Genomic DNA, 27,529 nt, shown 5'->3' on the forward strand with positions numbered 1-27,529 from the left:
AACCGTTGTGTGCCTCGGTGGATGGACATGCTGCGCTGGCCTAGTAACACTAACAAACCTCTGTAGCAATCCAGCAACTAGCGGGCTTACATTCGCATGAGATATAGATTTGATTGAATCTGAGGTGTATTGCCAACCACCCTTTGCAGTTAGCTTGGTTTCCTGATCCACCAATCGTGCGCCTTTCAGATCTACCAATAAGCCATAATGTGTGAGGAAATCTGCCCCAATAATGGGCCTGGCCACGTCAGCTATCACCATTTTCCATGGAAAGCTTCTTCTTAACCCGAAGTTTACATCCATCATCATATTGCCATATGTCTTAATCGGTGTACCATTTGCCGCGTACAAAATGTATTCGCCGCTTCTGCGACGTTCCCTACAGCGCTTTGCGGGGTACACGCTCACATCTGAGCCTGTGTCTATCAAATAGGTGCATTTCGTTTTTCGATCAGTTAAGAAAAGGCGGCACGATTTTTCTGTCGGCCCGATTGCCGCTACATTGGCCCGACTCTCTAGTTTTCCTGCCTCGGGGGTGCGTACTTACACGGCGGTACGCATTTGTGTGCGTTCTTGCCCCATTTATAATGGTACCAACAATCATCATACCTTTTCTTGTCGTTTTGGTGTCGAACGCGGTTCCCGCTCGCGCTCCTGTCGCGGGAACTACCGCGCCATCTTTTTCGCCATGGACCACGCGACCTGGTCGTCAACTGTTCCACCATCTTGGTTAGTTCTTCCACCTTCCGCTCAATGGCGGAAATTCCGGATGGCTTCTCTACCGCCGCCATGTTGCTTTGAGGGCCTTGTGGCGCCAATTCGTATACTTTGTCCGCCAAAATCGTGGCGTCTTCTAATGGTGCTTTTTCCTGTGTTGCTAATATTGTTTGCACCGACTGCGGCAGTCTACCGGACCAAATGCTCTTTAATAATTTTTCCGGTACCGCTTCTCCTGCCAGACTCTTGAGATGCCTTAGAAATTGGCTGGGAGTGCGATCCCCCAGTTCTTCTCTTTCCAGTAGCTGACGTAGCTTCTTGTCCTCTGACTGGGACAATCTTGCCACAAGCTGCCTCTTCAAGGTGTCATATTTGTCCACTATCGGCGGGTTTTTTATAATGTCTGCCACTTCTCTAGCGTAACGACCCTCCAGATTGCCGACCACGTATGCGAACTTTGTCGCGTCCACCGTTATTCCGGTCACGAGGAATTGTCCCTCTAACTGAGCGAACCACATCTCGGGTTCTTCTACCCAGAAAGGAGGCACTTTCACGCTCACTGCCGCGACCGACGCGTTCCCAGAACCCTCGTGTGCCATTGTCTCTGACTTCTATAAGAAAAACGCTTCCCAAACGTAAAATGCAAAAAGAAAAATAGGAATGTTACCTATCACGTCGGGGTCACCAATTGTGGGAGCGTTTAGAGTAAATACACGAGGTTCTATAACTCAACAACTATTTATTCAGGTCTGGACATATAACTCGTACTGCGCGTATGGCTAATGGCGAACGAATGAAATGACGAACGGCGTCGTTCTCTCCCGCGCTCGACTGCTTCCTACACGCTACGCTAGGTAGCGTCGCTAGCGTGCTACCAACTCCCCTATAGGGAATTCGCGCTTGCACGCCACACCTGCTTTCCCACTTATTTATTTATTGTATCACGTACTCAAAATATAACATTACGATAAGCAATACGTACGATTAATCTACACTAATTTAATAAAAGAAGGTGTCAGTCGAATATAAAAAAATATTTTTCTGTAGGTAATCCATTTATCGAGGAATGCTGTAGGCTATATAACATCACATTTTGACCACAAAGACCGGAACAATAAGCATAAATGTTAGTCAATCTATATATAAATCTGAGTTCAATTTTTTATACTGTGGCGTGCAAGCGCGAAGTCCCTATGGGGGAATTGGTAGCACGCTAGCGACGCTACCTAGCGTAGCGTGTAGGACATAGAATAGCGCGGGAGACAACGACGCCGTTCGTCAATTCATTCGTTTGCCATTAGCCATACGGTGAGTACGCATTGTATATCAATCCGGAATAAATAGTTGTGTTAGAGAACCTCGTGTATTTACCCTAAAACGCACCCACAATACGTTGTGTCGTCACACAAAAACTACCAAATTCACAAAATTTTGCATAGACGTAGGTCCGATGCTGTATATGGTTTTAGGATAGTTTTGTGGTGATCAAAATTAAAGAAATATCACAAAGGTTACCTTATGTAAGGTAATCAGGAATGTTTTTGGTAACAGGTAAAGTATACCAAATAAACTTGTGGGCGATTTTAATAAATATACTGCAATACTTTACTAATAACGTCTCGCGACAAATGCCAATACAAGAGTGTCTTCCTAGACACGATCTTGTCTTGAGGACACCCCCGTTAGCATTGCTGTTTAGGGCACTTAGGCCCAGCGAAGTTCCCTGAGAAAGGGGAAATGCAATGATAAAAGGCACATGGCCTGTGTCGACCGTTCGTCGATTTTTATTTTCTAACTCTTATTTACAATTTCACGTGCATTTTCGCGGCAAAAATTACGTCATATACGTCGCCATGATGTCATACCTGTTGCATATTCTCTATTACGAGAGTGCACAAAGAAGGAGCTCTGTAACAGTTACAAGTTCTTCAACAAGACAGACTTCAAGAATTGGACCGTTTATTTTGAATGTACTGTAAGTCCATTTGCATGAATATATATTATTTTAGATAAATCATCTAAAACAAATTTGTATAATCAAATGACATATAGATCAATCAGTAAAAAAAATTCCTGAATTGTCAATCTTGATATGATTAACCTATATTTTTCATTGACATATATGCTAACTTTAATTTTCTGAAAATAAATGAAAATGGACTCATACCATTTTCAAAATAAATGGGTCAATTAATTGCTATGAAATTTCATTGCCTAATTCAGACAATAGTTTCTTTAATATTCTAATCATTACAAAAAGTATATCTCATGATTGATATTGCCTTTTCTTCAAATATAAAACCCACAAATTTCATGAATATGTTATTCTCTCATTCAACCTTGCAAATGATATTTATTATAGTCCTGCAAAATGGGTAGATCAGCTAGTTAAGAATAAAACTAAAAATAGATGCGAAAGAACATAGAATTTGGCAGATAGAATTTTTGTGGGTTTTCCAAGCGAATTATTAAACTTTCAGTGATCAATATACGAATGTTTCATATTTCAGTTTAAGCGCAATTATAAGTTATTATACAAACAATATTAAATTAATAAATTGCATGTAAAATACTGTGGCTTATTTCGGAATAACTTACTAATCCAACATATTTCCATTTTGCAGTATAATCTGTCATACCAATGTGCAATTGGTCAAGATTTTATATATAACATTTATTGAGTGTATTTTATTCCATACTTAACATGTTCCAAGTTTATATAATAATTCAGTTTCATTCTGATTGATATGTATGTATTCAATCAATTATAATATTATCATTTTTAATAATTATACTATAACTTATATTTTCAATATTCATTGAAAAATATAAATTCTTTCACTAGAAGTATTTATAGAATTATATTGGGTTAAAGGAATTGTTCTTATAATACAAGTATTTGGGTATTATGATCTTATTAGAATTCAAAGTTAATTTATTAACTATGAAGAAAATTACCATGAGGATATTATTATACAATGGATGCAATAGGTGAATGAATATCTGTGAAAAGAATGCTTTCATTTGGACAGTATGAATATTTTATTATTCTTTACAATTAAATGTAACCTCATGATAATACTATTGTGGAGATGCCAACCTTGCAGCAGCAAATTCTTTGTACAGATCCTTCTCCTATTTAATAACAAACAGATAGAATAAAACGAAATTAAACGACTACAAAATATACTTATTATAATGTACATTTGTGAAATTTAATTTTACGTTGATAGATAACAAAATAAAATGATATTGTGTGGTATGGTATACTATATCTATTATCCACTTATAATCATGCCATGGTATTTTACATAAATATTTAATTTGCATGGTATTTATCAAAGATAACAAGTTAAATGCTGACAAACTGACGAACTAAAAAACAATTTTAGTTAATAAAATAGTATCAAAAATTTCAAACATTGTTTGAAAATGTCAGCACAGGTTAAACATGTCTTCTGTCATATTACCTTTACTTCTGTCCAGTTTCTGTAAAGCTTTTGTGCAAATACTGCTGGCATTGTCAATGGACGCTGAAGGAACAACACTTAAAGCGCGTAAGTACACATTAAATAAAACCTTAAAAAAATTTACTGGCTTTGATAGATTGATGATCAGAATTTTACCTTCCACTGTTTTTTTCTTGTTACCGTTTTGTGAATGTGTAAGAGACTCACTTTCATTACAACCATCTATTATAAAAAGGTCAGTACCTAAAAAAATGATAAACATAAATTATTAGTTGTTGATCGTAGCAACACTACAAACAAACAACTTAAAATAATACAAAATTTTTTTACTATTTTACTCTCAATATACTTGAAACAAGAAAAAAGGAAAAACTAATAAGCACAATATAACATACCTTCTTTGAATTATATATAGATATTTCTTCACATATAAAAGATAATATATGATAATTGTTGTGTTGAATAGTAAATATAATTGACGACTAGAATAATTAGAAACACGAATCATTGTTATTAATATCATTGACTGATGTACTCTCTAGTTGAACAGGGTCTTCATTAGGCATGTAATCAGGCAATTTATTTTCAGAAAAAGATTAATAAATTACTGAAATTCGATAAAATTGAACGAAAATTGTTAACAGAATTCATGTTAGTTTTAGGACAGAATTATTACCTATACTAAACGTTTCATCCGCGAGAGTTCCATTGAATGCATCATTTTCATTGCAGTCTAAAAGCAAATTTAAAAAATCTTACTAGCAGTAAAAGTTTTATGCTGCATCATTGAAGTATTGAAACATACCTCTTGGTAACGAATTGTTATCATATTGGTGTTGTCTATAATCTTTATTAAACATGTTTAAAAATTGCTAGAATGACAATATCTCGGAGATTAAATTATCTTGGGCTAATTTAATTTTGGCACTCTTTTCTCTATTGGTGCGAGTACGAATTCGTGTGACTTTTAGATTTTTTAACAAACGTTCATAATCAATCGTTTCATCTGTTATTAATTTGGATAAATTATCTGTGAACCAATTTTGGACAAAATGTTAATACATGAAATAACAACAATTACACGAACTACAAAACCGTAGAAACTAGCCTAAAAAAATCCATAAATTTGATCGCGTTGTTTGGAATTATTGTTTCACCTTGAAGAAGGACCTCGTAGAAAATTACGCCTTTCCAATCCCACCAAATGGAAAAAAGAACTTTTGTGGGGTGTAGTTCTGCCTTTGCGACAGTTGAAGGCTTATTATCCTTACACCAAGTTGCTTTTTCTATGCACATTTTCATACAAATCCAAGTTTGGCCTCTTTAAAAACGGATCGTTTTCATGAATCTGGAGAAGCAAATCGCACATAGAGATGTGATTCGTAAGTTTGGTCTCGGTCAATAAATGCGGAACCCAAACTTCGCAGCGATTAACATATCCCATCCTGGTTAGGTGATTATGCACTGTTGCTTTGGGAATCCTAGTGGTATTCACTATCTCTCCCGCACATTATATCGAAGATTTTCATCAAGCATGGCCTTGATAAAGTCTGTATCCGTCATTTTTGGGCGACCGCTGCGATTCTAATCTATCAGATTAAAATTTCCCTCTCTAAATCGCCCTGTGGCGTCCTTGGTATCACATACGACGTGAAATTTGATCAAAATTGTACAAAGTTTTATTAAAAAAATTTGCAAAATAATGTTAATTTTTAACATATTTTTTAAACAAATAAATTTTTCAAAAATCCACTTAGGCCATATTATTGGACTTCAAAAACAGAAAAATTTGCACTTTTAATTTTTTGTCTAGGCCTAATAGTTTCTGAGATATTGGAGAAAATATGTTTTGCAACCCCAACTTTGGGGGCCATTTTCACCCCTTCAGCATGGACGATAGCCGATAAAAAAAAATACGTGTCAAATATTTTTTTGCGTTCTATATCATACTCAAAGCGCATCAAAATCGGCGATTGGCGATTGAGTAATGTCCCTTGTTAGTCTTTTTCAATCGTGTTAAACCTTCACTCGATTCCCACAAAACCAATTGCGAATGGTTATAACAGTTATAAGTACCATCCCCGTACACGGTATAAATCTCGTCAACAGTATTCTTTACACTATGATCTTTTTCGAAACAATGCAGCATAACATGCCGTAAATATCGCCTTTTGCTACTCATGTTTAACAATATGGTTGAGGTTTTAAAAAAGACTATGGCACAAACAAAACGTACTGTAAAAGAACTCTGGGATGATTGAAACCGATAACATAGACGTCTAATAGATAAGTCTGTATGTTTACACAAGCAGCGCCAGATGAGACCACTTATATCGCGAAGAGAAAGAAACTTTTAGGACACCCTAATACGTTCGAAGAAATCTTCGAAGATCTTCGAAGAAATAGGTAGCCACACATTGCGTAGATATGTCATAAACAGGAGCACATTCGGGGAAGTGCCACATAAATGATCTGCAACTAACTGCATTTGATGTAACGCTTTTAGAAACATATTTCGTGGAACGAAAGGCACTTTGTAATCTTAATTTCCTCCATTTCCTTAATAGAGTCCAAACAATAAGAAAAGGACCATTCAACTCTCCACTGAGCACTTTAATGAGGAAAAAAAAAACATGGTAACGTTAACACTTATACCGCACCTGATTAAAATGAAACTAACAGCCATGTACTGTGACTGTGAGAAGTTGTGCTTGTATCCCTTCCATAACAGCTTTCTCGTAATTGCACATGACAGTTTCTAAGCTATCTTGCAATCGCAGAACAAGACAAACTATTTTTTTCCATATTGCTTTGTACATTGATGAAGTACGAGATTCGCATAAAGCAACAATAGTAGCGATTCCCTGTAAATTGATATCTGTTTTTAGTTTGATAGTATGAGATAACTTTAATAAAAACTATCAATAGTAGTATACTGTGTCATTGTAATGTATGTGTACAGTATAGAGCTGATGAAAAAGAGGCATTCGTGGCACAACCGATTAAGAGATCCGAAACGATAAAAATTAAAAAACTTCCTCTACCCGAAAAAAATTAACATTATAAGTTGTTTACCTTAAATACTTACTGAAAAGGTACCATCCATATATTAGGTTGGAGAAAAAGAAATCTGTAGCGTCCCGAAATGCGGATCTTTACAGAACGCTTGACTCTGACAGGAGGAGTCTTATTGAAATTGTATTGAATTGCGAGTTTAATTGTCGATGGTTACTGTTGCGTTTATAACTTACGTTCGCACTGGTCGAGCGATTCCTGCCGAATGAACGAGAAAACGTCGTTTTCTTTGCAAGTTTCGACATGTCGCAGATTGTCGTTTGTTTTACCTCTCCCGGCGATCGCGCGCCACGACGTGCTCTGAGTTCATCCTGAGGTGTTACCGACCGATTTTTTGTCGATAATTACAATATATGTCGATAATTTATGTCGATTAATTACCATACAAATTTTTATGTTCCGCTAGAGGTTGACGCTTGGACCGAACAAATCCATTACTTTTACGTGAACTACAAGACTTTATTTAATATGTTTCAGATTGCCTAGTTTGGGTCAAATATGCACAGTTTTGTTCTATAACTTGTTGCCATTTTAAGGGTGGCTTCATAATGCTTTTTTCATAGAAGTCTTGGTTTCTATTGGCGAAAAACTCTAGTAATTGATTTTCACAATCTTCTCTTGATGCCAATTTCTTATCACTAAAAAGTTTTGCAGTACAAGAAAAAGATGGTAATCGCTTGATGCCAGGTCCGGACTATATGGTGGATGTATCAAAACTTCCCAACCAAACTACCAGATTATGTGGTAAGTCATTATAGACGTGTGTGGCCTGACGTTGTCCTGATAGAACACGACACCTCGTCTGTTGGCCAATTTTGGCCGTTTCTGGTCAATCGCTAGCTTCAAACGGTCCAGATGTTGACAGTAAAAATCCGAATTTAGTGTATGGCCCCATGGAAGCAGCTCATAATAAATGATTCCTTTCCAGTCCCACCAAATGCACAGTAGAACTTTTCTAACCATTAGTCCTGGTTTAGCCACCGTTTGAGCTGCTTCATCGCGCTTTGACAACGATCGTTTTCGTATAATGCTGTCGTATGTGACCCATTTCTCATCCCCAGTCGCCATCCATTGAAGAAATGGGTCGATTTCATTCCGTTTGGTCAAGCTTCGCAGATGGAAATTTGATCCATCATGTTTTTTGGTGTTAATTTTGAATCCAGCTTTGTGCAAATGGTTTAAAGCTGTTTTATGGTTCATCTTTAGATCCTGGGCGATCCTACGACTACTAACACGTCCGTTAACTTCGATTATCTCTGTGATTTTATCGACATTTTTTACGACGATCCTGCCTGTGCGGGGTGCATCTTTAATATCAAAAATGCCTAAACGGAATTGACGAAACCAAAATTGCACGCAATTAGCTGTTACAGTATTGAGGCCATAAACACCAATCACAATTTCAACCGCCTGGTTTGCTTTTTCGCCTTTATCAAAGAAAAACTGTAAAATGTACCGAATTTTCTCTTTCTTGTCTTCCATTTTTAACACACTGTAATTTACAACTGAATGGATCAAACAAAAAACACGAAAAGAATTTTTTTAGTGCGAAATGTCACCTTGACAACGAGCATAGTAAATCTGACATTGTTAGCATTTTCTAATGCATTTAGTAGTATGGTGTTTGAAAAAATCAGGGCATATTTATTATAATTTGACATTGCACATCCCTTATAAATATCTTTCAAGACATTATAATTTCCAAGTATTTCATGTGTACTCTGTACAATTTTAGAGAGTAGTGGTCAAGATTTTACTTTTTCTCTGGACATAATAGATTTCATGCTATTGCACGAAATATACGCTGCTGTATCAGGGTTTGTACGACAAATATTATAAAATATCTCCTTATTAATAATGGAAGGATTTTCTCTACATTCCTTTAGCATGATTGACTTCAATTTCAAAACTTCTGCATATTGTATTAGGACGTGTGTGTGGTTTTTGGATATAAGTATATACGGGTGCAATATTTAAATCCACAGGACTTTACCCGGCGCCTGCAGTTTCCAAAATGGATTCTTTTTTTCAGACGAAACCCTGTTTACAAGAGAAGGTTGCTTCAATGCTTACAATTCATATGTGTGGGACATACAGAATTCGATCGCGATTTGTTCATGCACTGCGCAAGTACACTGGTATCAGTCAACAATAGGTTGACATAGGCGGAAATTTTATTATTGAACCGTACATTCTGCCAAACAAATTGGACGGTCCTTCATACAAATTTTTGTGGAATATGTTCTTCCAACTCTTTTAGAAGAAATTCCATTAGAGATTCGGAGAAATATGTGTAAGCCTCTACTGAGGCTTCTTAATGACAGTAACGGGTTTTTGGAGTAGGGTTAAGAACTAACACGTGTTGTTGCAGTAGAACACTGTAATAAAAACACTTTAATATCTAATTTTACCTGAACGATGTACAACTTATATCACTTCTTAGGTTTTTACCTGAACCAACACAAATTGTCGGACTTTCTATATCTTATAATCTTTATATCTTAATATGTTATTATAACACCAGAATCTTACGCCTGTATTGCGTTATAACGTTCTCGACTATGGCGCAGCATAGTTTTTACGATTCGTCTGTCGAAGTACGTCGTTCCCAACGAGCACCCGCTAGCCCCCTCCTACCAGCTGTGGACAACTAAGTTTGAAAGCCGTCAAACTTACATATGTTCTTCCAACATGATGGTGCACCTGTCCATTATACTGCGAGTGTCAGAACGCACCTAGACGAAACCTTTCAGGATAGGGGGCGAATTTCATTATTTCAGAATGAAGTGTACCGTGGAGAGGTTTTGACGACGGAGGAAGCAATTACCCGTTTATAAGCTGCCGATATTTAATGTTACATTCGCCGTCGAAAACGAATGACAGCATTCAATAAATTTCATTTGCATACTATATATCAATTACATATAACTAATTCTGATCCTCCTTCATGAGGAATGAATAAATGAACATTACTTTTAATTATTCTATTCGTTATTTAACTGGGTTTTGATGTGAAGACTTCTTATTAGACGTTAAGACAGTTTCGAGGAAAAAACAGTTGATCGCGCTCGCACTCTGTGGTCAGGCTCGAAGCTGTCGCTCCCACTTCTGTGATTGGTCCATGTTTTTGCTTAATAATTCAAAAACGAAGCTTCAAACCCTATTATTGCAAACGGAAATCTTGCTTAGAATCACGTCGGCTATGTCCCATTTCAGGGTCCTACACTAATTGTGAGGCATCCTGTATATTAATAATTCTGTAAGAGACTTTGTTAATAGAATCTACGCATTATGACATAATTATGACGTCGCAGTAACGCATTGTGATGCCCGGTTGGTATAAATGCCTTGAATCTTATGCGGAAAAGGACAACCGAGAGCACATTATAGTATTGGGTATCGAAGGAGAAATGCATACATTAGGAATTTAGCTGCATCGGTTCTTCGAGTTTTACTTTCTGATTACGTTTATAATTCCTTCGTTTGAAAGAACATCACTAAGTTCATTGTACATAAGGTGGTTACCTAGGGTGCTTAAAATATAGAAGTGCAGTTGGGAGAAAGTCCTTCCGACGCTCACTTGTGTCCTAGCACAACTAACACGGTAGTTGTAATGCGGTACAGTCCTTGACTACTCTTCTTCATAGTCTCTCAGAGAGGATGCATAGAAAAATCTTGAAGAAGTATTCTAATGTTTCCATTTTTCCGTTCCTTAGGTTTAGAATCCGTGACAGCTTTTTCGTCGCGCCGCAGTAACTGTTCAAGCGGGTCCTCATCTCCATCATCCTCGTAATTGTCAACATGTTGATTAGAAACCAAACTGATAGCTGAGCTACTGGCACAGTAGTTACTGTTACTATCACGTAAACGGTTTCGTTTAACCCACAGGATCATGAAATTATCTTCAACACACTTCTGCTGATCAACTGATTAATAAACATTAAAGCGAAGATGCAGATAGAGAGCGGCGGCCACACATATTCAGTGTAGAAGAACCTCTTCTCTACTCTCCATGGTAGCATGAATAGCTTTGGCAAGGGAAGATTTTACCTTCTTTGTGTCTATTCTACATCGCAACCATGCTACTAAAAAGTCGCCAATTGTAAGGTGTTCCGATTGAGGATTCTTTGTTGAAATCTTGGCGGGAAGGAAAATGGGAATTATGTCCTTTATTGTTATTCAATCGCTTTCTATTAAAACTAGAATTTCGCCACTATTATTTTTGTTGCTCTTCATCAAAACTTGTGTACACACATCCTGCAGAGATAACAGATTCATTAACATGTCATGTATGGAGTGTCAACGAATCTTCACGTCTAGTAGCGGTTTGTTGCATTCCAACCCTGCGAGAACGCCAGCAGCTATTGGGCTACGCAGCTTCATTCCAACATTTCTTGCCTTGTATTTCGGCTCTTAAAAATTGCCAAGTCTATCTCACACGGCAAGCTACTATCAATGTAGCTGCATTCTTCGTCGGAAGTCTCGAAGTCCGACAAAACATCGATGTAACCAATTGTTAATCCTTCAAGGTGTTTGCGGAACTGATCCGCATCGGCGAGCTGTCCAAGCCGACGCAACTCAAAGTAAACTTCGATTGCCTCGTCAAGGTCAAACTCCGTTCACAACCTCTTCAAAAACGCAGTGACTGGAATAGAGTATGCCATTGCTAGCACAAGTGTCTCCGGATATCCACTCGTATGTACGGTAACCGGTAATTCCCACGGTCGCATCGTGGTTCTAAATCGTAGAAACCTGTCAAAACCTTGAAAATGAATTTTTTGTTGGGAATGTTTCAATAACTGAATTGTGCACTTTTGTACTGTGTTTATGGGAAAACCGAAGTAAAATAAAGGTTTTATTACTTCCGTATATCTGCAAAATGGTGAGCGTTCATTTACTGGGTTCATTCATCACGCAGTTTTCGTGCAGTGAAGTTCAGTGTGCAAGAGCAAAGTGTAAAGTGAATAATATTAAATAGACTTTATTAACTTCAATTCTGCAAAATGGATGCTGCTTCGATTAGTAAGTAGAATGTTTATCAGTACTATTATGTTTAAAATTGTCAGCAGTATCACTATATGACAGGGAAATTTAATATAAATAATGAAAAGTAAAACTTCATGCGCGAATGTTAAAAATGTAAACTAAAAATTGCATATTTCACAATATTCCGCTAAAATTCTTGTTCAAGTTTTTAGGTGACATTTTTATCTTACAGTGTTTGCAAAAATCAGCTGCGACTAACAAGGGACCATCCCCACGTGATCATTTCCAATTTTTATGAAACTCATATATAATGTAGCTTTCGAAAAAATATTCAACACGTATTTTTTTAGCTGCGTTCATGTTAATTTGAAAATAGCTCCCAATGTAAGAGTGTGTTAAGGTTAAGATGGAATATGGAGACTTTATTGAAATGAACAAAAGAAAGGAAGAACGTGGTTGTCTTTTTGGTAGCGTGAGAAGTTGGTTGCTACAAAAATGCAACAATAAATAAGCAAACGGATAGAAGCTTGTCATACATGTTAGCGTCAATGCATTTTCGAGAATCGTTGGAGTCAATCAGCTGTTGCTATTTTGTCTTCGAACGATTTATAAATGGAAACGATGTTCATTATGGATCTGGCCACGGAGTGGGGAAGGCGAGGATGCAGAAAGAGTGAATGAAGTTCGGTATAATTGATATGAATCGAGCGTAAAAGAAAAGAATGATGCCGATGGTGCGTTGTTGTCGCTTACGGGCAGGATGTCAAAAATGGTGCGGTCATTGATTTAAAAAACGAGATAGTTCGAGATATCCGACGCCTTTTCGTAAGAGTATCAAAATTAACCATTTGGTACTTACGCCAGAACCTCATTATTATTTAGTAATCTTATTTAACATACATATATGATTTTTCCGAACTCTTCTAAGACCTGTAAACTCTTGAACGCAATAGGCCTGACAAGGGGGCATCAGCGTAGACGGGAAACGGACTTTCCTGAAACTTGCACTGTTTAAAGATCACGTATCTAAACTTAATTAAGCAAAGCAGTAGCGTGCGCCTCTCAAGGTTTTCCGAGAAAATTGCATTGTAAAATTATCTTACTCCTGCATAAAGAGTTGGCGTTAAAGACTAGTCAAGCAACAGAGTGGTTCAAGGCATAACGTCATAGACTGGTAATTGGTAGGTTGATGGATCGAAACTCATTTTGAACATTATTTCTTTTTCTTTCAATTTATACCTGCTTTAATTTTAAGCATAGCATTAATAAAATCTGCACTAATGAACAGTTATTTTTTTTTTTAAACAGAGAATACACATTTTTTTTTTTTTTAGGAATTGGGGAAAAGATTGAACATAAAAATAATATTAAATGTTGTATTTACTGTATCATTACACATTCCCTTTAGTAATTCTTTGCTAGTATGACACGGGTGGTATTCGTCACGAAAACACCAAAAACAATAATTTTTTGTTGGTGGTGTTTGCGACGATTTGAGTCAACCCATTGGAAATTTGAAGATAACGGTTATTTGTACGAATGATGCAAAACCTTAAAACTATTGTATGAAAAACTAGAAATGACTAAATAGATTATACTAGTCACTCGATAAATTCAAAATGCGGAAATAATATTGTTGAGACGTCTGCGTCATAAGCAACCCTTCGAAGATTTTTATGACATTGTTTTGTATCGGATAAAACACGGTCTTTATGTAATGTTTTTACATAAAAACATTAAGCAAAGGAGGTGGAGTAGCATGAGCATAAATATAATTGTCGAAGAAACACATCACAGTGACATTTGGACGATAACTATCGTAGCATCATTTCCAAAGTGAAATTACAATGTTAGACGTAGATTTCGTAGATGTGCAAGGCTCCTTGAAGACAGAAGACTCGGGGTGCTCTGAAGAAAATTTATGCCATGATGTAGCGAAGTCCCAATTAAAGAATGTTGTAGTATACTTTGAGCATCTACTTACCCAAAACGACATGGTAGCATTTAATTTGTCAGTTATCAACCACGAAGCCATTTTCATGGGTGAAGAAATTTTTACAAAATTTCAAAACTGTTCATAGTATGCGAGTAATGGTGGACGAGTGGTTGGTGCCACCTAGGGAGATAAATCTGTATTTACTGCTTGGGGCAGTGACTGTCACTAGGCAGGCCATTTGTAGGACCAAAGACATTGTTACATCCGAGGAATATTCCTTTTCCGTCGGTATTCGGGTCGCGACTGCATTGACTCGCAGGAATGCATTAACGCGGCATTCTGCGAAAGCGATCGCGTAACTCTCAAATGTGCATGAGTGACAAATGAGAACTCGATTTGGCACACTTTCGGGTACAAAAACCGCCGCCAAGCGCGAGTAAAGAGTTGATTGTTCGTGACTTTACACTTCGAGGCTTCCTTCGCGCTCGGCCAGCGGTCATTCCCGTATCGTATCTCCGGGTCTGATAATACAAGACTCGTAAACAGTTAATTCCGGGAGTGCGTGCGCCATCGTGTAGGTCCACCGCGAAGGATAAGACTATCATCGACGTCTAGAGGGGCGAAGCAGTACCCGAAACCAAGCCACCATCAGTCACGAGTGTAAATGCGTGCGAGAGAGAGAGATCATCATTGTAAGTAAGGAACATATACAATAAAATCTAGGGCTATTCTTAAACATCCCCCCCACGCCCGATCTTGATCAAACTTGACACATTAATCGGGGGATGGGTGTTGAATATGATGATGCAATACCAATCTGCGGAAACGCCCCCTAGCGGAGATATGAAAAATCGAAAACTGCCATTGCCGGTCTCACGCAATGCCTATATAGTACTGTGTCAATGCTGTCCCCATCACGATCGAATATTCCATACCTCGAGAATCTTCATCAGCCCTCAAATCTCTAACATCTAAGGGTGAATATCGGTTTCATGCTGTTCCTGGCTGGCTCGTAACGCCGTCACTTGCTTACACAATTGCTCCTCACTCGCTCACTCGCTTGCTCACTCACTTGCTCACTCACTTGCTCATTCACTCGTTCACTCACTTTCTCATAGCCTCATCATTCACCTACTAGCATTCATTCTGTTCACTTCATCATACAATGGTTAGGTTAGGTTAGGTTAGGTTAGGTTAAGTTCTTCAATGTTAAATTATTTCATCAGTCTCTTTTTGCGATTCCAGGAAGATCATCTCGCTGATCAAGCTGCAAGGGCATTCCGAGCAAAAGAAACTTCTTTTCTTGAAAAATCCCCCTCAACTCGGGGCCCAATGTGCCTCTTCCCCATCAAAAGACTAGTCCAAAGCATAGAAATGGTTTCTTCAATATCTTCGCTCTTGTGCGTTTCCGCAGATTGGTATTGCATCATCATATCCAATACTCCCCCCACTACTGATCTGTGAAGTTTCATCAAGATCGGGCGGGGGGGGGGGGGGGGGATGTTTAAGTCTTACCAAATCTAGTATAACCAACAAAAGGCATAGTCAGTTCGGAAATAGCCTCCATGGAATACCCCTGATTAGGCTAAAAATCGGAAACCGGCTAAGGTCAAGGTGTGCATCAGCACTTTAAGGTTAAAGAACCGCAGAATAGACTGCGACGTCACGAGATCAAAACAGGTAATTAGAAAGTGCGATGAATTAGAATTAAGCATAGGAAAACATATTATGACACTCAGGTGGGAAATGGTGGGGAGAGGTCGCGGTTTTTTGCCGTATGTTCGAGCCCACCGGGAGGTGGCGCCGAGGGGGCGTTACAAGGTTACCTGGAGGTCAGCGCATTTTGCCCGGGAGCCTCCCTTAGATCTTGACGCAGCCCCTACGACCAAAACCTCCGCCCTTGCGGCGGGGGCGGGAGACAGTTTTAGTGGGTATGCGTGGAAACAGTTTCTTTTCTAGGGGCGCCGGAAGCGTGAGTCTTTCCACACTATCTGGGCTATCTTCCCAGGTGTCCGTAATAGGACTTCTGTCTTCCTACAAGGAAAAAAAAAAAAAATAGACCGCAACGTAACAAATTTGGTGTCAGAAGTGGGATACTTCTAACTTGACCTTGCCCCGTAAACATTATTTTGCGTATAGTATTTCGTATCGCTCCGTTCCGTATTATTTTGTTGCGTGTCGTATCGTGTAGTATCGCGTACCTTGTATCGTCGTGTATCAGTTTGCTTCGCGTATCGCGTAAAATATCGTATATAATTATATCGCGTAAATATTACATGCCGAGGTTAACACTCCTCCCGCACCACCTCTAAATGCACCATTAACTTCAACCTCCAGATCCTCATTGGATCTGGGATCACAAAATACTCACGAACTGTCACAGTACGATGTGTGACGTATGTCCCGTGATGAGGAAGACCGTGTTTATCATGCGTTAGAATCGGTTCCGCGTTTTGATCCTAGATTCACTTCTTTTGAAAGTTTTTTATCTGCTGTAATCAGTGTAATGGATCGCATTCCTAGAGGTCATGAAGACAGATTTCTCTCCGGTCTCAAACATAAATTAACTGAGCCAATAAAATTCTATATTGAGGATAACAACTGCACGAATATTACAGATTTTCTTAGACTTTTACGTAAACGGTATGCGCCGTGCAGACCTCATTTAGAGATTCGTTACGAGTTACAACACATTCGCATGCATCCAGGCGAATCTATTTTAGATTATATTCATCGGTTTACCAGATTACGACATCAGGCCCTTGGTAGTGTCCGCGACGAATACGGGGAACAATGGGATTCTTCGAATTTTGATCGATTAGCGCGTACATCTTTTATTAGGGGATTGCCCGCACATATATCACACGCAGTCGTAGCATCTATGCCTACTTCTTTAAACGAGGCATTTGATGAAGCATTGTATGCGGAAAAATGTCAAAATAGAGGAGTGGGTGGTTTTCCTATTGACTCATACGCGTACCCTTTACCTCCGCGATCCCCAGCTCCGAATGATTCCAAACGGACCTGGACGGAATGGCGCGAGCCGCCAAGACAAATTGAATACGAATATCCCAGAACATCATATCACGCGAATATACCTTATAATGATCGAGCGAGCCGTTCGCGAGTACCTGACCGTGAGATTCGTCCACTTATGCGCAGTCCAGTACGAAGATATTATCATGAGGTTCGTGGCCCTGAACGAGAAATTAGACGAAGAAATTTCAATCAACGAGAACCACCTCGTTTACGACGGGAGCAACCTGTGTCGCGTAATCGGAATTTTTCACCAAGAAGAAATACATCGCTAGAAAGAGAAAATTTAAACTCCAATCGCGCTCGCTCACCAACCGGGTGGCGAACGAGCGCGACCTCATCACCGACCCGCAGGATGTCCCGAAACTGTCCCGGATACCGTACCTCCAACAGGCACCCTCCCCTCGAATCAGAGTCAAGGCGAAGGAATTGGACAACGGAGAGGGCGAGTTTATAATTGACACGGGCTCTATGTTAAATTTGGTTAAATTAAGCGCGATCCAACCCGATGCACCGGTTGTAAATAAGAAAATTATTAATATTGAAGGTTTAAAGGGAACGGTTACAACCATCGGTGCGACGTGCATGCAAATTAACGGTAGTTGGGCTTTATTCTATGTTGTCGAGACACCTAATTTCCCTGAAGGGGTAGTTGGATTAATAGGTAGCTCCTATCTTTTACAAGAAAACAGCTCAATTTCATTTTATCACCGTTCAATCGTAACCAGTAAAAGACCAATTCACCCCATTAATTTTTCAAACACTGAAGAAATGGAAAGGGCTTTGGCTATATATAATCGCGATCAAGAAATTCTACGAACATATCTAGGCGAACATCCAGCACTAGAGGATGCAACGAAAAGTGAAGAACCTCGCGAACACGAACCCGATAATTCGCTGACTCCACTCAGTGAAGAACAGCTACTGGATTTCGAAAGTAATGACCTCGGAAATTATGAAACGGCAAATCGTACCTCGGAAGAACGTTTAAACATTATCTTGAAAACTTTGAAACTTGACCACTTGAATGAACAGTCCCGGACCCTTGTCGAAAACTTAGTTACGGAATATTCGGACAGATTTTTCATACCCGGAGATCCTCTTGGAGAAACAGACGCCATGACACATACTATTCAATTGACAGACTCTAGACCAATATTTACTCGGCAATATCCTTTCACTATAAATCAAGAAAAGGAAGTTGAAACCCAAGTACGAAATTTAGAAAAATTAGGCATAATAGTCCCGTCAGACTCTCCGTACAACTCGCCGGTTTGGATAGTACCCAAAAAATCTAATTTCGAACAAAATAAACGTTGGCGTATGGTCGTAGATTTTCGAAAATTGAATGAGAAGACTATAGACGATCGCTCCCCGCTACCACGCATTTCGGATATCATTGACCGTGTCGGAGGTGCTAAATATTTTGCAGTATTTGATCTAGCTAACGGATTTCATCAGATACCTATGGCACCCGAAGACAGAGAAAAAACAGCCTTTTCCACACCTGATGGTCATTTTTAGTACGTACGGATGCCTTTTGGATTAAAAAATGCTCCCGCAACCTTTCAAAAATTGATGCGGCGTGTGTTGCAAGGACTTATTGGAAAAATTTTATATGTTTACGTAGACGATATAGTGGTTTTTGGAGAAACACTCGAAGAAATGGAATCGCGATTTAGACAATTATTCGACCGATTACGAAAATATAATTTAACGTTGCAAACCGACAAAGCTGAATTCCTGAAAAACGAAATTGTATATTTGGGTCACATTCTGATGGAAATGGGAGTATAGTTTTTAAAATATGATATTGAAAAACTATTTAATATAAATATAACACAACTAACACCATTGAAACTTTGAACAAATTTATTTTAAAAATATGAAACTGTAACTAGGAAGGAAGCTTTATGCAAGAACTCTTAATATGCGAATGCAATCTTGTAATCGATATGAGAACAGAGAAGAATTAATATTTTAGATATTATTTTATTTTAACATTTGAGGGTCTCGTTTAAACGAGCGGTATCGTATAGCTAGTAGATAAATATACAAACTTTATTACCGACATATTGACAAATTACCGACATACTTGTATATTTATTTTTGCTATTTTCAACACATTCTATCATCGGAGGGAGTAAAACCGAATCCCGAAAAAATTAAAGCCGTGTCAGAATTCCCTGTACCGACTAATAGGAAATCTATCAAACAATTCTTGGGATTAGTTAATTATCACCGTCGATTTATACTAAATTTATCCAAACGAGCCAAACCTTTGACAGATCTAACGAGCACCAAAAAACCATTTATTTGGTCAGAAGAACAACAGAAAAGTTTTGAGGACCTTAGGCAAGCACTTTGCGAAGAACCTGTCTTAAGATATCCGAATTTTGATGAACCATTTATTATAACCACCGATGCATCTGATACTGCAGTCGGCGCTATTTTGAGTCAAGGCAAAATAGGCCAGGACCCGCCCATTGCATACGCATCGCAGTTACTCACAGACTGTCAGAAAAATTATTCAACTACAGAAAAGGAATGTTTGGCAATTATATTCACGGTAAAACATTTTCGGACATACATCTACGGACAGAAATTTACATTGGTAACTGACCATCGCTCTCTGCAATGGCTATTTTCAATAAAAGATCCAGTATCCCGTTTGGCTCGATGGAGAATACTTCTTGCTGACTACGATTACGAAATAATTTACAAACCCGGACGAGTTAACGCTAGCGCAGACGCATTATCTCGTAATCCGGTATTGCATGCACTACCACTTGTACCACGCGAAAAGGAGATATTACCCGTTTCGAATGTTAGCACAGAAGGAATTGGTCAGAGAGTCAGTGCGCGTCACCAAAATCAACCACGCCCAAATTATGAAGAACCCCCATCACTATTAGTAGAAGATAGTAATAATGATGAATCAAACTTAACAGATAGTAATTTAGAACGAAGTTTTTGGCTACCAGAGGATATTGTGGACGAGCCTAATGCAAACTCAACAGTTTTGGAACCGATAGAAATACGGATACCAGTTCAGGAATTTGATGATAGTAATATCAGAGGTACTCCGGAACGTTCAACGAAAACTAAAAAACGGGTCTCTTGGGGAACACCACTCGCTGTACAACAAAACTCTACCGAAATAAGAGTAGACTCGTCGATATCCGATAATCTTAATAACTTTGAACCAAATAATGAAAAGCAAAGTAGGAATCTCCCCATCCCAATCGAAGAAGACAACCAGGGAATTTCAAACCATACAAACATTCGCTTTGATGAATCGTCGGATCACATACCCTCTCCTACAAAATTACTAGACGTACATACCTCAATCAACAATAATTGCCCCTACTACAATGGATCATGGAAAGCGAACAAAAACCGGAACAAATATTTCAGAACCAATCATCTTAACATCTTCTTATGATACGCTCGATATTCCGTCATGGTATTCGAAGCCAACACACTTACATCTGATCAAGGCAATTATGTTCATTTTATCCCGGCAGACAGTGTTCCTGAGTCCAGTGTGTAAAACATTGAAGGCTTTAGGACTTTTCTCGGAAACCAAAATATTGATGCATGATGAGCTAATTGAAGGAAAGGTAATTCAAACTAGTACGGAGGAAGGCACAACATTCAGTATTGTCGGAACAAAAAATTTTTTCCATACAATTCACATTAACCAATTGACATATCTGTTCCAAGCTTTAAAATCGGTTATACGGCTAACAGATATAACAAATTTTAGAATTGCAACATACGGCGAGACTCTACATACATTCGATGCGTCTACCCTGCAAAAGTACCTAGAAGAAGTTTTCCACGATTTACCACTAAAAATAACAATTTGTACAGGAGAAATTCAACAACCTCCTGAGGATCAGCGTGAAAGTATTATCCGATATTATCACGAGAGTTTAGTAGGAGGCCATAAAGGAGTAACAAAGACATTTAAACGCATTAGAAATAACTTTGAATGGCCGAGAATGCATAGGGATATAGAGGATTACATTAGAAATTGCACAAGCTGTCAAGAACAAAAATTAGTACGAATTAAAACATGAGAACCTATGCTTATCACCGACACGCCGGCAAAACCTTTCGATAAAATAGCCCTAGATACTGTGGGCCCTTTACCCCCTACTCCAAGCGGCAACCGGCACATCCTCACAATCCAATGCCAATTTTCAAAATTTTGTATGGCGATACCCCTACCTGACATTAAAGGAATAACGGTAGCAGATGCGATATCGAGATACTTCATTGTAATTTTCGGAGCCCCTCGTGCTATTCTCACCGACCGAGGAAGAACCTTCATAAATCAAGTAATAGAAGGAATAGCGAAAACATTTAAAATCAACCATGTGACAACTTCTGGATATAGGCCTTAAACAAACGGTTCGCTCGAACGTAGTCACATAGTACTAACTGAATATTTAAAACATTTTTTGGAAAAATATGAAGATTGGGATATTCTACTACCTTTCGCGACCTATGCAGACAACACATCCGTACACGAAGCGACAAATTTTACGCCCTATGAGGTAGTCTTCGGACAAGTAGCTAGAGATCCATTTACGCCTATGTTTCGAGAGGAACTCCACACCTATCCCCTCTATGTGCAAAACCTAGTTCATCGTTTAGATGAAATTCGAAGAATAACACGGGATAACTTGGACTCTAATAAACGGCGTTCTAAATTAATTTACGATAAAAAATGTAATGAAGTAAAATTTTCCCCTAACGAATATGTTTATGTGCTAAAAGAACCCAGGGTAGGAAAATTTGAACCTCACTACCACGGACCATATAAAATTTGCGAAATCACCGACCTGAATAACGCGATATTAATTACTGAAACCGGACAGAAATTTGCAAAACATTTTGATAAGTTAAAACATGCTTATTTCCAAAAAGAAAGGGACTTAGATGAAAGCGATTTAGAACCTCCCTGAAGGAAAGAGAATGATAAATTTCGAATTCCTCTATAAAAAAAAAATCCCATCATTGGGACATTCGTGACATATGCCGTCATTCGTGAATTAAACCTATAATTCCGTATTTATGAATAAATATATGTGTTTTCTCAATATTAATTACATACCTATCTATAGTTTAGAGTTTGAATTGTTTGCTGCCACGATGAAGATCGGTTATACCTATTGCTTCATAATATTAGGACAAATCGTTACACCCACTCAAATAGATGATGATTACAACCTTGTTCAATTTGATCATAACCCAGGGTTATATTTAGAAGAAATTAAGCCCATCCGTACCTTCCACACTACCTGGAAATTGGTAACCTCTATCGATGTAACGAAAATATTATCGAACCGTCCTAACATTTTTCCTCAAATCGAATATATTAAAAACGTTTGTCGTTTACATCACTTAAACGTGTGCCCAGCGGAAAATCTGGGAAAAGAATTGAATCGAAAACTATTAGAAGCACAACGATATGAGGAATTGTTATCTCACTCATTAGGAAAACCTTTCGGGAGTATACAGAAAAGAACAGCGCTAGGGTTTATCGGATCCATTAGTAAAGCCTTATTCGGCACGCTAGACGAAAATGATGCGCAATATTATAATCACGAAATAGATAAACTTTATGAGGACCAAAAACAAATATCTGCATTATTAGGAAACCAGACCCACATTGTTCAATCCGAATTCCAAAAAACCTATGAAATCCTAAACTCCTTAACCCAATCCACGGAAGAAACGAACGGTAAAATTAAACAAATAATTGATGAGTTTTCCGAATTGAGTAATCGTGAAACGCAATTAGAATTACAATTAGCAATCGAATCATGGGAATTTAAACTGACTAGACAAACAGACGAATATGTACTGACACTGATAACCCTGTCCGACGCAATAATGTTCGCAAAATTATGTTCTGTCACCAGAAAAGTTAATAACAGCCTGTAAACAGATCCAGACATCGACACAATTAGAATTCCCCTTTACTATCGAAGAATTGAATACACAACAAATACAAAAAGTTACTACAATGAACGCTGCTCTCGTCTACTATTATATCACCTCGACCCTTGCCCTTCATCACAAAAAATCACGCCCAATACCACTATGCCTACCTTTATACAACCACGATCAAAATATTTGGCAATAAATCAGTTAACAACAAATTATTTCCTATTAGACGAACAATACATTAGAAACTGCAGGGAGCAAAATTGGAAATATCTTTGCGAATTAAAAAAACCAATTCAAAATTTTAAAAATTCACCAATTTTGCGAAACAGATCTTTTAGTTAGACCAACTAACATTAAATGGTCAAGGTGTAATATTAAAGTAGGCCCTGCACATCAAGTTTTTATTACAAAATTAATACCCCAAACGCATGGCTTTACTCAGTTTCAGGCACAGTACCCTTACAGATTAAATGTAATAAAAAATTAGCAGGATATGAACAACTACAAAAAACAGGAATTTTGCAACTTCAGAGTAAAGGTGAAGCAACCTTTGGCTCGTCAAAAATCATAGTCTCAGAAATAATGACAGAAAATGTAAATTTTACCTATCCAGCCCCATATGAAATTAACATATCAGACACTATCAGGGAACTAACGCCCCATCACATACAAATTCTTTCTGACAATCAAGTAAATCATCAAGCAGTAGGCCCATCACATTTTAGCATAGACAATTAAAATTTATTAACTTTAAAAGAAATTGAACAACAAGCCCAGAGTAAAGCCCTACACCATCGAACTGAGAATATCGTTTGGTACGCTACTTACGGATTAACTACAACCCGAGGAATACTTGTTACGCTCATTATCATATACATATGTCATTTTCCGCTGGCACAGAATAAGATGTAAACGTTCGAAACCCATTATTTTACCCAATATTTTACCCCACAAATAATACCAAAAGAAAAAATTTCGCTGCCCATTCCGTTACACGTATTTCCTAATGATCTCCCACCCATAACAAGAGCAAATGTAGAGAAAACCGAGATAGTGGCATACGGACAACAGGAGCCAGCCCAAGAGGTTTGTGGCGGACCGCCGCCGAAAATTCTCGACGCGCGCGAACGCTCGCTATGCGGCACGAGCGTGGAAGAACCTTCGCGAGCCCACGCGCTAGAACGTTCGCAAGCAAGAAATTTCGAGAAAGACAATTGACTATATAAATCGGCCGGTTCGCGATCAATCATGCAGTCGATGTCCAGCTCGCACACCGTACACTCGGTGGTTTATTTAATAAAAATAGTCTGTAAAACGTTTATTTTAATAAAATAGTTAAGTTATTTAATCCGCGTAATTAATCCACGCAACCACTTCATTGGTGACCCCGACGTGATCGTGATACAGTGAGTGTTTTCGAAAATTAAAAATATCACTGCCAACCCACGACACCAACAACGAGCCAGTCTCGCAACCTACACCGGAGCTCGCCCGGATCAGAGTGTGTGTGCCACCGTTTTGGAAGGCCAACCCTGCGCTATGGTTCTGCCAAATGGAAGCTCAATTCAAGACCTTCGGCATCACAGTCGATGACACCCGCTTCAACTATATTGTTCAGGCGCTGGATACGGAAATCCTTACGGAGGTTAGTGATTTGATACTCAGCCCACCGAGCACCGGCAGATACGAGCGCCTGAAAGCCCGGCTCATAGAGGTTTTCGCGGACAGCGAAACAAGGCGGATGAAAACGCTCTTAACAGATCTTGACCTCGGAGACCGCCGCCCTTCGCAGCTGCTGCGGCAAATGTGAGACCTTGCCCAGGATAAAATTTCCGAAAGCGCCCTGCGATCGCTGTGGCTGCAGCGCCTTCCAGCGCACGTGCAAGCGATCCTGTCTGCCAGTGAGGACGATTTGAATCGGCTGTCGCAGGCAGCTGACAAAATTGCCAAAATCAGCACCCCCGCCATCAACAGCGTTTCACCCGGTTCTGAGGTAAATTCCCTTCGCGCTGAGGTGCACGAACTAACTAAACAAATACAGGCGCTGACATCACGACTAAGCCGAAGCCCGCACCGGGGAAGCCGAAATTCGAGGAGGCGCTTCGGCAGGAGTAGGACCCTGGATCGCAGTCGAGGACGAGGAACAGCCCATGACGTCGACACACAGGGTTGGTGTTGGTACCACCGCACCCACCAACAACGCGCACGAAAGTGCGAACAGCCATGTCAATGGAAAAGCGCACCGGAAAACTGAAACTCCGGTTATCTCAGGCGACTGATAGCCGGGACAAACCAACACATCGCCTGCTTGTCCACGACGCATCAACCAGATTATCTTTCTTGGTCGACACCGGCGCCGACGTCTCAGTAATCCCGGCCACCCGCACCGATCGCCGGCACAGGGCGGAACTCACTCTTTTCGCCGCAAACAACACCAACATCAACACCTATAGGCAGAAACTCTTGCAGCTGGACCTAGGTCTGCGCCGCTGCTTCCAGTGGCCTTTTGTAATCGCCGACGTGCAGAGGCCAATAATTGGAGCGGACTTTCTGGGCCACTTCAACCTGCTGGTGGACATTCGGCACAGAAAACTCGTCGACGGAAACACCTCCCTGGTCAACTATGGGACAATAAGGATCGACCCAACCCCGCAAATCCACGTTATGGGGAAGACTACTGAGTATGGAAAACTCCTGGCAAAATTTCCTGCCATCACGCGGAGCACCATCCTTCCGCCGCAGGTGCCACACAAAATCCAACACTACATCGAGACCAAGGGACCACCAGTTGCAGCTCGCGCGAGACGCCTTGCCCCTGATCGCTTAAAAGCCGCGCGACAAGAGTTTGACTTTATGTTGCAGCAAGGATTGTGTCGCCCTTCGAAAAGCCCCTGGGCTAGTCCACTCCATCTGGTACCAAAGAAGAATGGAGACTGGCGACCATGCGGAGATTATCGAAAATTAAATGCAGCAACCGTTCCGGACCGCTATCATATCCCGTTCCTACAGGACTGCGCCCACCTCCTCCACGGTGCCACTATTTTTTCTAAAATAGATCTGGTACGGGCGTATCAGCAAATTCCCATCAGAGAAGAGGACATTCCAAAAACAGCTATAATCACCCCTTTCGACCTTTTCGAATTTCCATTTATGACTTTCGGACTACGTAATGCAGCCCAAACGTTCCAGCGGTTCATGAACGAGGTGACCTCCAGCCTCGACTTCTGCTTCACCTACATCGACGATATTCTGATCGCATTCGAAAACGAGGAACAACATCTTCGTCATCTCGAGGCCCTGTTCCAACGTCTTCGCGAGTATGGTCTGGTCATCAACCCTTCCAAATGCACTTTCGGAGCTGCCGCTGTCGAATTCCTCGGACACAGGGTGAGCGTAGACGGACTGCAGCCCCTGCCCGAAAAGGTTCAGACGATTTCGGAGTATCCGCCACCGACGACCGTGCGAGGACTCAGACGTTTCCTAGGAATGATAAACTTCTACAACTGCTTCATAAAAGATGCCGCACGGATTCAGGCCCCTCTCCAGCTGGTAGTCGCGGGAAAAAAAAAGAATTCCCAAACCAAGCTGCAGTGGAATCAAGAAATGATGGAAGCCTTCAACAACCTCAAGATAGCGCTAGCACAAGCCACACTCTTGGCTTTTCCTACTCAAGAAGCTCCCATCTCTTTACACACCGACGCTTCAGATACAGCAATTGGAGCCGTATTACAGCAGGAAATTGGAGGTAAACACCAATCATTGAGTTTTTTCTCGAGAAACCTTACGCCGGCACAACAAAAATATTCCGCATATGACCGTGAACTGCTCGCAATTTATGCAGCAATTAAACATTTCCGGTTCATGTTGGAAGGACGCAAATTTACTATTTATACTGACCACAAGCCCTTAGTCTATGCTTTTGACCAGAATCCTGAGAAGGCTACTCTTAGGCAAATCCGACCACTGGCCTACATATCGGAATTTTCGGCCGATATCCGCCACATCTCCGGAGAGCACAACACCGTAGCGGACGCACTCTCCCGAGTTCAAGTGATTGGTTTCCCTTCCGCATTAGACTATGACGCACTAGCGGAGCAACAAGAGGACGAAGATCTGCAACAACTCAAGAAAAGCAGTAGCATCAAGATATCCAAGCTCAAAATCTCTGGCCTATCGAAGCCCATCTACTGCGACACTTCGATCCCAGGTCAAATCCGTCCCTACATCCCAGTCAACTTCAGGATGGCCGATTTCAAAGAAGTGCACGGCCTATCTCATCCGGGAGTCCGCGCGACTGTGAAGCTGATTTGGAGTAGATTCATATGGCCAGACCTCAAGCGAGATG

General features: G+C 39.8%; 2 protein-coding genes across 5 annotated transcripts in view; one reads left to right on the forward strand and one right to left on the reverse strand.

The window, feature by feature from the left end:
* Nucleotides 1-515: 515 nt before the first annotated feature.
* Nucleotides 516-1,316, reverse strand: LOC143264107 (uncharacterized). The gene has a single exon (XM_076529677.1). The coding sequence runs from the start codon at nucleotides 1,314-1,316 to the stop codon at nucleotides 516-518; it is 801 nt and encodes a 266-aa protein (XP_076385792.1).
* A 715-nt stretch (nucleotides 1,317-2,031) lies between these two features.
* LOC100882786 (uncharacterized) overlaps nucleotides 2,032-27,529 on the forward strand; it is a 275,505-nt gene continuing 250,007 nt past the window's right edge. For 3 of the 4 annotated variants that reach the window (XR_013037659.1, XM_076529962.1, XM_076529961.1), the window contains exons 1-2: nucleotides 2,032-2,268; nucleotides 4,204-4,274. Coding sequence is in view for 3 of the 4 variants with exons in the window: in XM_076529962.1 (XP_076386077.1) it covers nucleotides 2,253-2,268; nucleotides 4,204-4,274 (87 nt within the window). In the remaining variant the exon portion in view is untranslated. The other variant, XM_012295197.2, reaches the window with a different exon arrangement.

The sequence above is a fragment of the Megachile rotundata genome, chromosome 3 (assembly GCF_050947335.1).
Source record: "Megachile rotundata isolate GNS110a chromosome 3, iyMegRotu1, whole genome shotgun sequence".
In the NCBI taxonomy this organism is placed as follows: Eukaryota; Metazoa; Arthropoda; class Insecta; order Hymenoptera; family Megachilidae; genus Megachile; species Megachile rotundata.

Coding starts and splice junctions, on each gene's coding strand:
- LOC143264107 (XM_076529677.1), bottom strand. CDS start 1,316: ATGGCACACGAGGGTTCTGGGAACGCGTCGGTCGCGGCAGTGAGCGTG.